The sequence below is a fragment of the Nesoenas mayeri genome (assembly GCF_963082525.1).
Source record: "Nesoenas mayeri genome assembly, chromosome: 5".
Classification (NCBI taxonomy): Eukaryota; Metazoa; Chordata; class Aves; order Columbiformes; family Columbidae; genus Nesoenas; species Nesoenas mayeri.
The window spans coordinates 1,536,046-1,548,577 of record NC_137548.1 but is presented as its reverse complement, the minus strand read 5'-3'; the positions used below and the strand labels follow the sequence as shown (position 1 = coordinate 1,548,577).

Below are 12,532 nucleotides of genomic sequence, written 5' to 3'. Positions count from 1 at the left end.
ACTGGGAACAGGTTAAAACAAAATCACTCCCACGCCTTCACCAAATGGGAAGGGCAGCGATGACAATTAGTAGAAGCCACTTGTGGTGAGGACGTGGAGGTCAGAGCTCACGTGGCATCCAGCTGCTCAGTGAAGGCTGAAATCAGTGATGTGCCCAGTTCTGGTTCTGGATATTGTGGTTGCCGCGGGCTGCACGCCCATGCAAACAGCAGCAGAGATGGTGCTGAGCGTTCCCAGTGTCCTGAGCCAGCTCAGGAACCAGCCAGTGGCCAGCAGTTGTTATGTGAAAGCCTGCAAGCAGTGCAGCAGCTAATGGATTCACTTGTGGTGTTTGATGCCATTCAGATGTCACAAAATGTGCATTTGTGAGATATGAACCTTTTGATGCATTAGAGGAGCGTTTTGGGTCGCTCGGGCGGCTGTGGGAAGATAACGACTTAACCTGATGAATGCAAATAGACCTTGGTTGAGATACTGAAATGCGTTTTGTTACTTTGAGCTGTAATTAGTGAGGAGGGCAAAGACAGTTTTGTGAGGAGTTTGAGGATGAAGAGTGTTTCATCTTTCTTTATTTGATCACATCATAGTTCTTTGGGGCCTCTTTGGAGTAAGACTGGCACTTTCCTGGATCTCAGAGTGCAGTTACAGCCTTATTTTCACATTTGCTGCTATTTCATAGCTTTATGTGTTGATGATGTTCTGAAGGCTCTGCTGGGATGCAGCTTTGTTGGCACATCTGCAGCAGCATCTCCCACGTTTGCTGGTTAACCCTGTGTCTCTTTTATTTGCTATATCTAACCTCATGGAAACCTTCCAGTGCTGCCTCAGATGTAACCAGTAGTACAGTGAGAAAAGAGTCACAATCCATTGCGTGTTTCAATATATTTGACATGCCTGGAATTTATGGTCCAAGAACCTACATGTTTCATGGCACTTGACCGTGCGTGCAAACCCATGTGCAGAATACACATAGAAATCACTTTTCTGTTACCTGGTGGATTTGTCAAGTCAGGTGTTCCCAAGAGGTCACCACATGACACAAGGTGTAAATCAGATGGATCTGAAGTCTTTTTGAAGACCAAATCCAACACATGTGAATCTAAGAGGACAAGCAGCAGCTTTGTGTTCCCAAGCCTGCTGAAGGCGCAGTCTCTCTGGACAGGTCTACTGACCCCATGTCATTTGGCCAAGGGCAACTCTGTTAGTTCTGGGTCTGAGACTGGCTTAATGGGGCCCTCTTTCGCTGGAATAACTTTTCTTTCAAAGACCTGAGCAGGGTCGTCCCAGCCCCACCTGCCTCTGCCAGCTCTAAACTCTGACTTACGGAGTCCTCATCTCCATCACAGCGTACCCGAGTGTGGTTCATCTGCACGAAGGGTTTTAGGTGTGGTAGGTCAGGAAGTTTCCACTATGTGAAGTGATTTGAAGTCTGATTGTATGGAGTGGGAGCTCCAGCTTCAATCACCATTTCCTACAAAGAGCTCTAGTTCCCAAGATGCTGTAGCACCATAGGTGAGGAGTTTGCACCATAGGTGCCTCTGCTAGTTTGAATGAGGAGAAATGTCTTTGCTGGGAGGTGCCAGAGCCTGGCCCAGGCTGCCCAGAGCGGGTGTGGAGTCTCCTGCTCTGAGACATTCAAACCCCCTGGACCCACCTGTGTGATCTGCTCTGTGACCCTGCGTGAGCAGGGGGTTGGACTGGGGATCTGCAGAGGTCCCTTCAGCCCCAACCACTCTAATTTTCAGGATTTAGGAAGGGAGGTTTATTCTTTCCTAGGGATGCTAGCAATGCAGCACCCTGTGGTGCTTTAGCTGCTTTCAGATGAATGGTGGAGCAAGCCCAATGAGAGACACTAATTATTGAGCTACTTCTGGCCCAAAGATTGAGCAACTCAACATGATCGCTCTTGGGACAGTTCTGGCCATAGTCCGGCATCAGAGAGAAGTGGCCCCATGCTGCTCCCCCTGCCCTCCAGCTCCACATCCCTGCAGCTATCACGTGTTTTTGGCACCTGTGGCTGGTTTCTTGGGGACATCTTCCAGGTATGGATGGTGATTTTCATGTGCTTTGGTGGCACATGAGAAATTCCAAGGTACACAGCTAAATCGTAGAGATCACTGTGTTTATTCTGCTGCCAAGTGAGATTAGGGATTTATGGACATGGGTTGTTTAATGATCGTACTTAACTCTGAAAAACACTGTATTTCAAAGTCTAATTTTCTGCTGAATTTGTTGGTGACAGAAGAAGATGCCGATATCTGTGCAGTTTGTGGCGTCTTGGTGAATGGGGCGGTTACAAAACCAGCACCTTGACTTTCAACTGCAGGTTGTAGTTACACAGTTGTTGCATTGTTTGCTGTAGGGATCTCATGGCTGTTAATGATGAATGTAGCGTGTTTGTTCACGTGAGCTGGCAGATGCTGATGTACCACTGGTCATAACTAAGGATGGATTAAAGTTGTTGTGAGTTTTCTATTAGACCTTGTTTTCCCTTTCTAGGAATGAGAAACTGCTGAAATGTTCTCTATGAGCACTCAACGCAAAGGAGAAAAATTCAGAAATAAAAATAACTTATTGAGGTTACTTGCAACTAATTCTGGTAGAAATGTGCTGCTCATACCTATCATGACTTAACTTTTTCTTTTTCCCTGTCTGAAAACAGCGTAATAGATTTGCTCATTTGTGTGTATGTAAGCAGTGCTTGTTCTGCCATTTTCAAACAAAGAAGTTGGGCTCGTGGTTTGGAATGACTTGCTGTGGTGTTTCCAGCTGTCGTTTAATGTATGTTCATCCTCTTGAACCAACGTGCGTGTTAATTCTGCTTCCTGGGGGACCGGCTGCAGCTCCTGCAAGGGAACGAGAGATGCTCCATGAAGACTTGTGCAATGGAAGAAGTTCCTCACACCACGCGTGATGGGCTGTCCGCAAGCAGCCAGATTTTCTGCTGCTTTTCCCACGTTGAAAAAACCCCCTCCTAATTATTAATTAAATGTTAATCCTTTGCTAAGTTGTGGAAGTGCTAATTCAGCGTGGGATTTGCGAGCTCCAAAGAGTTGTTTTGTTCAAGGAGCTACCGAGCTGACAAAATTGAGTCTGAATTAGCATTTTCATCACCCGTAGACGTGCGGGAGCCGGCGCACTGCGCTCCTTTGGCCTCCTTGGTGCTCGTACATCCATTTCCATTTGGCATTGGTACACTTTCTATATGCAGCAAGTACAAAGTGCACGTTACCCAAAGCGCTGGATCCAGGGAAATTCCCAGCTTATAGCCGTTGCCATTTGCAACAACATCACGGTTGGTTGGCTGGAGGTGTGTGAATATCTGAGGGCAGAATGGGGTAGAGTGGGAGAGGAAAACTCTTGCATTCAATCTGAGTATTCACTTGTAACATTTCTAACCGCAGTTTTCATTGTGGGACTTTCCAGTTGAAGGTGGCATATATAAACATACATACATACTTATGCACAAATATATAGGGGGAAGGAGATGTTGGGATTGTATAAGTAGCATTTTATATTCAGTACATCAAAATACATGGGTATTTGAAAGACTTAATGGCTGAGTCTGAAGCACTCTTCCAAAAATAAGTATCATAGTAACGCTACTTCAGAGCAATCACTTTATTGATGTAAACGGTGAGAGTTTCTGGATAGTTTTGTGCTGGTTTAAACAGCGACAAGGAAAAAACAGATAAGTGAGTTGCAGAAATATTTTGCTCCTGTGCAATGGATGTGGGAATGCCGGGACAAGATGCTGATCTCACCAGCAAGATGGTGGGGGATAGTGTAGAGATCCTTGGGTATCTGTGCCTCTCTCAGTGGTGATGTTCTTCTCTCAGTCCTATGTTCAACCTTCAGCTTCAGGTCGCTCCTGCAAGTACAGGATGAGTTTTCCTCATTGACAAGACCCAGCCAAGGAAGTGCAACCAAGGTGCTCATGATGGGCTCTCCTTTGGGGTTACATCTCATAGAATCGTCAAAGCATTTTGGCTGCAAAAGGCCTTCAATGTCATCGACTCCAACCATGAACCTAACACTGTCAAGTCCACCTCTAAACCATGTTCCTAAGAACTTCTTGTCCATCTGTGCAACCCTCCAGGGCTGGTGACTCCAGCACTGCCCTGGGCAGCCTGTTCCAACACCCACAGCCCTTTGGGGAAGAAATTGTTCCCACATCCAACCTCAACCTCCCCTGGCGCAACTTGAGGCCGTTTCCTCTGCTCCTGGCGCTTGTTCCTGGGGAGCAGAGCCCGACCCCCCTGGCTCCAAGCTCCTTTCAGGCAGTTCAGAGATCAGAAGGTCTCCCCTCAGCTCCTGTTCTCCAGCTGAACCCCCCAGGTCCCTCAGCCGCTCCATCACACTTGTGCTCCAGCCCCTCACCAGCTCCGTTCCCTTCTCTCTACTCGCTCCAGTTCAGAAGAGCATCCTTCTACTGTTGACTATTGATAAGGCCTAAAGAGGTATTTCCAGCCCCATTACTTTTTGGCACTGGTAGTAGTTTCCCCACCTGAAGCAGACCATACCAATGCTCTGCTCTTTGGGGGTTACGGCCTCTAGGCAACTGTAGGGATGGGGAAACCATCCCAGCTGCCCTGGGTAAGGAGCCGAGTGTATAAACCATCGCAGGCTGTAGCCTCAGGCGTGCGCTTACCTCTTCTCGTTTAACCGTCTGGCACAAAGCTATTTTGCATGGCCACGATTGTTTCCAGATGGATTGGAGATGACACTACTGGTTGTGTCAGTGATGTTAGATAGATATCTCTTGTTTTCTCTCAGTGCTCTGATAGCATGGGGGTGAGGAAGGGCTTGTAAATACCTCCAGAGACAGATAACACTGAAGGTTCATGAATTATTTTGGTTACTCTTCAGTTTTCAGCAGCTCAGCCTCATTTAGGTGACGTGACTTCCTGTTTTTCATTTTGGAAATGACAGTGCTTTAGCAATTTACACTCCGTAATGATATTTGATTAAGATTTGACCCTACAAAGAGTTAACCGTGTGGTAAATGTGTGTGTTGGAAGCTTCAGAGACTTCCTGAGCATCATAGAACCACAGGATGGTTTGGGTTGAAGGACCTTCCCAGGTCCCCATTCCCCTGCCATGACAGGGGCATCTTCACCAGCTCAGGTTGCTCAGACCCCGTCCAGCCTGGCCTGGGATGTCTCCAGGGATGGTTCAGCCACCACCTCTCTGGCCAACCTGGGCCAGGCTCTCACCACCCTCAGGGCAACAATTTCTTATATCTAGTCTGAATCTACCCTCCTTTAATTTAAAACCATTGCCCCTTGTCCTGTCACTACAGGTCCTATTATCATCAGGCACAAAAAGCCTGAATATGCAAAATTTGTACTTCATGATAGTATTTTTTTTTTCTCTCGCATCTTTCAGCCTTAAAAAAAGGACGTTTTTGGATCACCCCTGACCCATATCACAAAGATGACAACATCCAGATTGGGCGAGAGGTGAAAATCTCCTGCCAGGTGGAAGCCATCCCATCCGAAGAGCTCACCTTCAGCTGGTTTAAGAACGGGCGTCCCCTGCGGAGCTCGGAGAGGATGGTGATCACACAGACTGACCCCGATGTTTCACCGGGCACCACAAACCTGGACATCATCGACTTGAAATTCACTGACTTTGGGACATACACCTGCGTGGCGTCTCTGAAGGGAGGTGGCATATCGGATATCAGCATCGACGTCAACATCTCCAGCAGCACAGGTAAGGAGGCTTTCTTTAATACCAGTTTTAGTGCGATATAGGCAAGCTATGACTTTACTCATGGAATAAAGGTGCATAGGCAGAGCACTTCTCACCACAGGGATGTCCAAGCAGACCCAAATCAGAGATCCAACCAAGACTGGAAAAACTAGCATTTTAGATCGTATTCCAAGAACACAAAAGGATGCAGGGGAGCAGAGGTCAGTCATCAGCACTTTGGTCCCTGGAAAGGACCAAAGACTGGAAAAACTGACATTTTAGACCATATTCCAAGAACACAAAAGGATGCAGGGGAGCAGAGGTCAGTCATCATTGCTTTGGTCCCTGGGAAGGTCAGGGAGCATGTTCTAGAAGCCATGTCAACCCATGGGAAGGACCAGAAGGTGAATGGAAGCAGCCAGCATGGATCACTAGAGGCAAATTGTGCCCAACCCAACCTGGTTTCTTGCTGTGATAAACAGACTGGTTTTATGGGCAAGGAGAGGGAAAGGAAAGCTGTCTTGACTTCAGCAAAGCCTTCAACACAGTCTTTTCTAGTACGGTTTGGAGAGGTGGACTGGGCAACGAGGTGTGTTTGGAAAATGAAGCACAGAGCTGCGTTTACTGATGGAGTCAAATTCTATGTGTTTATAAATGAACGAGCAGTCAGCATTAATGTCATTCGCCTTTGCCGTGTCCCACTCTGAAACGTAAGGCGTAGATGCATAAACCTTGAGAGACAGGAGGAGACCCCTCGTTTTGTTTAGTTAGTTATTATACGCGAGGAGTTTGGGGAGGTGTTGTGGGGCCGTTCCCTTGCAGCGTCCAGGCTGGGGCTGCTCATGGGGCAGCGAGGAGATGTGGGCAGCAGCATGGTGACCAATGGCTACCGTGTCCAGTTTTGGACGCCTGATGCCGGAGAGGCTTCAGCAAACTGAAGCAAGCCCAGCAGAGTCCATGAAGGTGGTCAAGAGTGTCTTGTCCATCTTGGAGACAGCCCTGGAGCAGCAGCAGCAACCATCCCCTGCCCGTAAGGGATGTATCAAGAGGAGGGAGCTGAGCTCTTCGCAGCAATGTGTACGGGGAAGGTGAGAGCCAACGGACATGAGCTGAGATGAGAAGTTCAGAGTGGATGTAAGGAGTAACTTCTTCCTCGTGAGGATGTCCAAACGGGAAACAGAGACATGGTGGAATCTCCATCCTGAGAGGTTCTGGAGACCTTATAAAGCCCTGAGCAGCCTGGTCTGCCCTCACATCTCACCATGCTTTGAGCTGGGGTTGGACTAGAGACCTCCTGGGCTCCCTTCCCACCCCAGTTATCACATGAAGAGCCTAGGGATAGAAACACTCACCAACAGGTTCATGAACAAGGGAACAGCCTGTCTCTTGGCCTAATGAAACGTGTTCTTCAAGCTTATTAATGCACATCTTACTAAGAGGTAAAGAACTGAGGGGATTATTTTAGGGTAAGAGCCAAGTTTGCCATGATGGATGGCAGTTCCACGCAAACTTCGTTACCTGCTTGCCAGGGTGAGGTGGACAGTGATGTTTGTGCAGTCGTGCGTTGCCCATCTGGCGGACAGTAACCACTGTATTATCTGTACTTGCTGGGGAATCATTTGGGAAATTGATGGGGTTTATTGGAAACATCCATTAGATGGCCGTACCTATGAGCTCGTCACAGTTCCTGCAGGCAGTGGTGAGTTATGTCCGCTCTGAAATTCACTGTCCCATAACGCTCAAGAAACTCAGAAAGGGAGAAGAAAAAGCAGCACTTAGCGTCAGTCTTATTTAGCATCTTAAAAGCAACTCTGCCTATTTGCATTACTTCATTACCCGATTAAGTAGAAGCCGAAATAGTTTCAGTGTGATCCTGAAGGTCATCACTGATTCATCAAGATTCATTACTGCTGTGGTAATTATGAACATGAGGCCTCGGCACAACGGCGTTTTCCAGACGCCAGGACTTGCAGGGGTGTGTTAGTATTGTGCTGTATGTGTGTTTGCTGCTTTGGGGGAGAATTCTCTCTTTCTGATGTGCATGAGGTTCCTCCTGGAGTCAAGGAGTGGGCAGGAGGGGCTGTGTCACCCTGTGGGGAGGGAGGGGACAGTGGGGTCCCCTCTGTCCCTCCAGCACACTGGAAGGGGCTGCATGGCAGCGCAAGGGACACACCAGCCCCTCGGCATCCTGGGCTTTGCACTGGTTTAGCAGGAACATTTTTTCCCTTGACATTTTGTACTTTCAGCCAGAAAGGCACAGATTTCCATCCTGAGTATCTTACATAAATGGACCTGAAGTAATCCCCTAGCAGCCTCCCCCCCACCCCTTCATAAAGTAGGTCAGCGAGTGGTGGAAATGAAGCCTCAAATGTTGAATCTTTCCCCTATAAAAGCCCTGTCATCCATAAAACCAACCTTGGGCAAATGTCACGGAAAGACTGGGTGGCTCTTCTGGGTCTGTGTGCATGTCACAGCAACAGAAACACAGTAAAATGGGCAAAAAGGAGAGGTGGGTCAGGAGAGTGTGTTAGTCTGTAAGTGATCTTTCTCTCTTAAATATTGTATTCAAAGCAGGAAGAATAAGGCTCGAGGTGATGTGTGGTCTGCTCAGTTCACTATGGATTCTTAGGCTATCTTTATCCCCCTAAAATCACTATCAGTACAGGGTGAGATGTAACATCTGTCACTTGTGGCTTGTTCTCTGTTCATGTCCCCCGGAGGTGGGATTGTGCAGGGAACTGGTGTTTCAGGGTCTGGTTTATTGCTCCCTCTGGCTTTGCTGCTCTGGGTTGCTCCTGGAGGGGCTGGATGGTGGAAACGGCGGGTGCTCCTGGGCTGGATGTGCTGGGGACTCTCCTGTTCCTCAGATTCCTTCTGCTGCTTCACTGCTGCCCAGCGTGGGCACTATTAGACATTCTACATGGCAAATATACCAATGAAATTCTTCATCTTTGGGCGAACCTGCAAATGTGCTGAGAACGTGCTCAGGCACGGAAATTACTGTACAACCTGTGAGGTTGTAAAGAAGTATGTTTATTTACAGTGCTGGACACACGGGGGAATAATTCCACCTAATACGTGTGTATTTCCAGTAGCTGTGAGCTTGGTTAAATGCAGTAAAGAGTTACATATTCATGACAGTTTTAGGAACGCCTGTACATATTCATAACCTGTCCCCGGAAGGCGGTTCTTATGACAATGAGTCCAGGAGACATTTCCACAGTGTGCACCTCCGGCTCCTCCTGGTTGTGATCGCAGGGATCGTGACCCCGGGTCCTCTGCTCTGCACTCGGGACCTTTGGTCAGTGTGATGAGTGGGTTGGACTCAGACTGCTGGGTTGGTTGAACTGGCGTATCTCCTGTCCTGTGCCCAAGTTTCTGTTCTCTAGTTCACCCAAGGATGCACCAAGGATTATTATCTTTGCAAGGATCTGCGAGCTCCTGTTTCTCGTACAATAAGTTACACAGAGCTAAGCAAGGCTTGGCAGTAGTGATGTGGGTTAAGGGTTGGCTCTCTAAGTGTTAGCTTTAAGTGTTAGTTAGTTAATTGTTAATTCCCACCGCGGGTACCTGTGATAGGCACGTCCCGGGGGGGATGTTGGACTCAGTGATCTTAAAGGTCTTTTCCAACCAAACAGTTCTATGATTCGATGGCTTTGGGCCTGAGCACAGGGCAGGCTGGTGCCTCCCGCTCTCCTGTCCCATCTCCGAGGCTCGTCATGTTGTCGAGGGTTAAGATTGCGGGGTGACAATCAAACCCTGGCAGATGTATCGTTAACCCCCTCTCCTCGCCACTTTCCCCTTTTTGCCCCTCCCTCTCCCCGCTTCCACTAAGGAGAGGCGATTGGGAGGAAAAGAAGAACAGAGAGAAGAGAGTTGGAAAAATTAAAGATGTTTTACTAATGCTACTAATAAGAATAGAGAAAATAATACAAAATATACAAAACCAATCTTGAAAGTCTCAGCAACTGCAGAGCCGGCAGCCCAAGTCCTGGACTGGACTCTGCAGCCAACCGGAGCTGGATTCAGTCTGGCACTGGCCTCGGTTCGCAGGGACGACTCGCAAGGTCCTCTGCTAATGTCGCCATAGGGGAAAAGGAAAAAAGGGAAAGGGACGAGATCCTCGTGATCTCCCATTTTATATGAAGTATTCACGTGAATGGATTGTTATACACAGTTGGTCAGTCTCTTGGTCACTTGTTTCTCATCGCCTCTCTCAAGATGTCCATCCATGCTTATCAATAAGTTTGCATTCCATTGGTAGGTTTACCAAAACGTGTCTGGTTCTCCAGGAAAATGCAGCTGATATGAAGCTTTAGCTGACAGGCACATTCACTGAAAGAGAAACTTGTTTTTAACAAAACCAGGACACATGTCAACACATAGATTTGGTTTTATGTGAATGCTGCCAGAGACAGAGAAATTCTCGAAGAGAGAGTGGTACCTATGAGGCTGTGTATCCTCCCTGCAGTGTAAGAGCGCTTCCCTCTTAAACCCATCAGCTATCTGTTAAATAATGAATTAATTAAACATCCAGGCTGATGTATTAAGACACGCGGCCTTGATCTGCTTGTGAAGTACGTGTCCTCTGGTCCTCCTTTGATGATACATAAAGGAGACCTTCATTTCAGTTCTAAATGTTTATTGAAGTCACAGCGCTACCTCTTTGCATAATGCAAAAATGCCTTTTGTGAGATAATTAGTGGTCCGATTAGGATATTTGTAAACCTTAAGCACTGTCCAGAGTGATCATTCACAGGCAACCCTGAGACATACCAGAAAACAGATACGCGTTTCATTATTGCAGCAAATTGATTATTGTTGCGAGCCGTTCTTTGTGGAGTTTATCTTTGAAAGGAATAGGTGGACAGAAGGGACAGATAAACGCTGGATTGAGTTAAAAAGCTTTTCTTTTATAGCTCTGGTTTAGTGCTTAATGTGCAGAGGTTTGTGTGGTGAATGGTGCGACTGGGCGCCGCGGTCGCTCCCCATCGCTGGCCGAGCGCCTGGGCTGCCTGCACTGCTTCCCCCGCCAATCTGGATTTGGGGACGTGTTCCTGCGCCGCGGGTTGACTTTGTGGGAGCACACACCTCTTTGGCTGCAGAGTCTCTTTATGCTTCTCTGGAGGGCCGTGGACTCAACTCATCACTTCTTGCTGCCTATGGAGCTCCTCGGCACGACCCTGCGAGAGCGCCGCAAGCTCATTTGGCTCATTCACCACTGGCTGTGTATGTCCTGGGTTTAAAATGTGCCTCTTCAGGGTCTGGCTGCAGAGTAAGGCGGGGTTTTGAGATATTAGAAGTACATTGAGGTCTAAGAACTGGTTCTGGAATGATTTTATTGCCTAAGAGACCTCTTATCCAAGCCCTCACCATGAAATCTGTGGTTGATGTTGGTGTCTCCACTTGTGCCCAAGGAAACACGGGCTGCAGTGATTTCTTTCCTTTACGTCCGGGCAGGACAGCACATGGGGGATTGAGAACAGAACGGACTGTGAAATGACGGCGTGAATTCCTTACAGATCACTCCATTCACCTTCCAGGCGAGTAACTGCATAAACCCTCTTTCGAGGTGACAAAAGGCCGTGGAAAGGTTAAAGTAAGTTCTCAACTTCAGCTGTTTTTCCGGTTGTTTGGCTGGCTCAGAATTGTCCCCCATGGCTCTTCTCTCACCTCCAGAGACACTTTCAGCATCCGCTCCTTGGCATTCCCCACCATTTCTACTAAAAGAAATGCACATTAAGGGGACGCTGAGCAGTTTTAGACTCTGTTTACTGAAGCGTCTAGAGAACCTGGATAATTATCGCTTGCTGCCCTTCAAAGGCTAAATGATCTTGCTCCAATATGTTCCCTATACCAACTTAGCACCCTATGCCAAAGCTCAGTCTGCCCTGCCTTAAAGAACCCCTCCATCCCATAAGGAGTATGAATCATGAATAGGGACTGAAAGGCATGTCTCGGGCAGAGAATGATTAATACTAGAGATTCAGACCTTCAGGTTCATAAATATTAGAGGAGGAGGATACACAAATAATTGCGCCTCTGTCTTCTGGCCAGTACAGTGCAGATTCTTCAATATCCCTTATCCCGGCTGGTTTTAAATTACTTGAACAACGTGAGTTCCAACACTTCTTTGGGGAGATTATCTCTGAGTAATCTCCAGTAGGGATTATTTCTTGCTATGCAGCTCAAACACTCCTTTGCTCCACTTTATCCTGTAATTAGTAGTTATTACAATTAGTCCGTCCTAAGCAGCCTGGTCACAGCAGCCCACGGCTCCTCCCAGCATCACCGCTCAGACTGACAGTCATTGCTTTGAGGCCACAGCTTCAATTTCTGCCATTTCAGGCACCTGGGGAAATACAGGAGGGACAGAAGCCCCGATTTCACCTGTACCACGTGTAATTCCCAGCAAAGAGCTCAGGAATGGTGCTGTCCCCAAAAAACTCCCCTGGGGTCACCACTTCTGGGGCCTCCTTGTCCTTGTCCCGCTGGTCATCTTCTGCCCCTTTGGACGATGTCAGTGTGAGCAGATTTTTGCCTCTGCCATTACCTCTTTGGCAATTAATTAAGCAATCTGGTGGTTCAAAGTAGGAACCTGACCCATCAGGATTTCAAAGGTCTAGACTAGAACTAGATTGTATCTACCCAGAATACACAGTGAATAAACGTATTAGGCTCACGCATTTTGGGTGTTTTCTTTGAAACAGCTACTTTGGTCGTGCCCCCGTTCTCCTGTAGACATGGTGACTCTGCTGGATCAAAGGTCTTATGGAATTACAGCAGAAGTGCCCCAGGAGATGAGATGGAAGGGTTTAGTCTGGTCTGCTGTCTC

At 47.7% G+C, this 12,532-nt stretch overlaps 1 protein-coding gene across 2 annotated transcripts in view; it reads left to right on the top strand.

Moving 5' to 3' along the window:
- MDGA2 (MAM domain containing glycosylphosphatidylinositol anchor 2) overlaps positions 1-12,532 on the top strand; it is a gene marked incomplete at both ends in the record, with an annotated part of 309,300 nt that overhangs the window by 222,839 nt on the left and 73,929 nt on the right. For both annotated transcript variants that reach the window (XM_080345156.1, XM_080345155.1), the window contains one exon: positions 5,389-5,718. In XM_080345156.1, the coding sequence (XP_080201282.1) occupies positions 5,389-5,718 (330 nt within the window). The remainder of the gene's footprint in view (positions 1-5,388; positions 5,719-12,532) is intronic.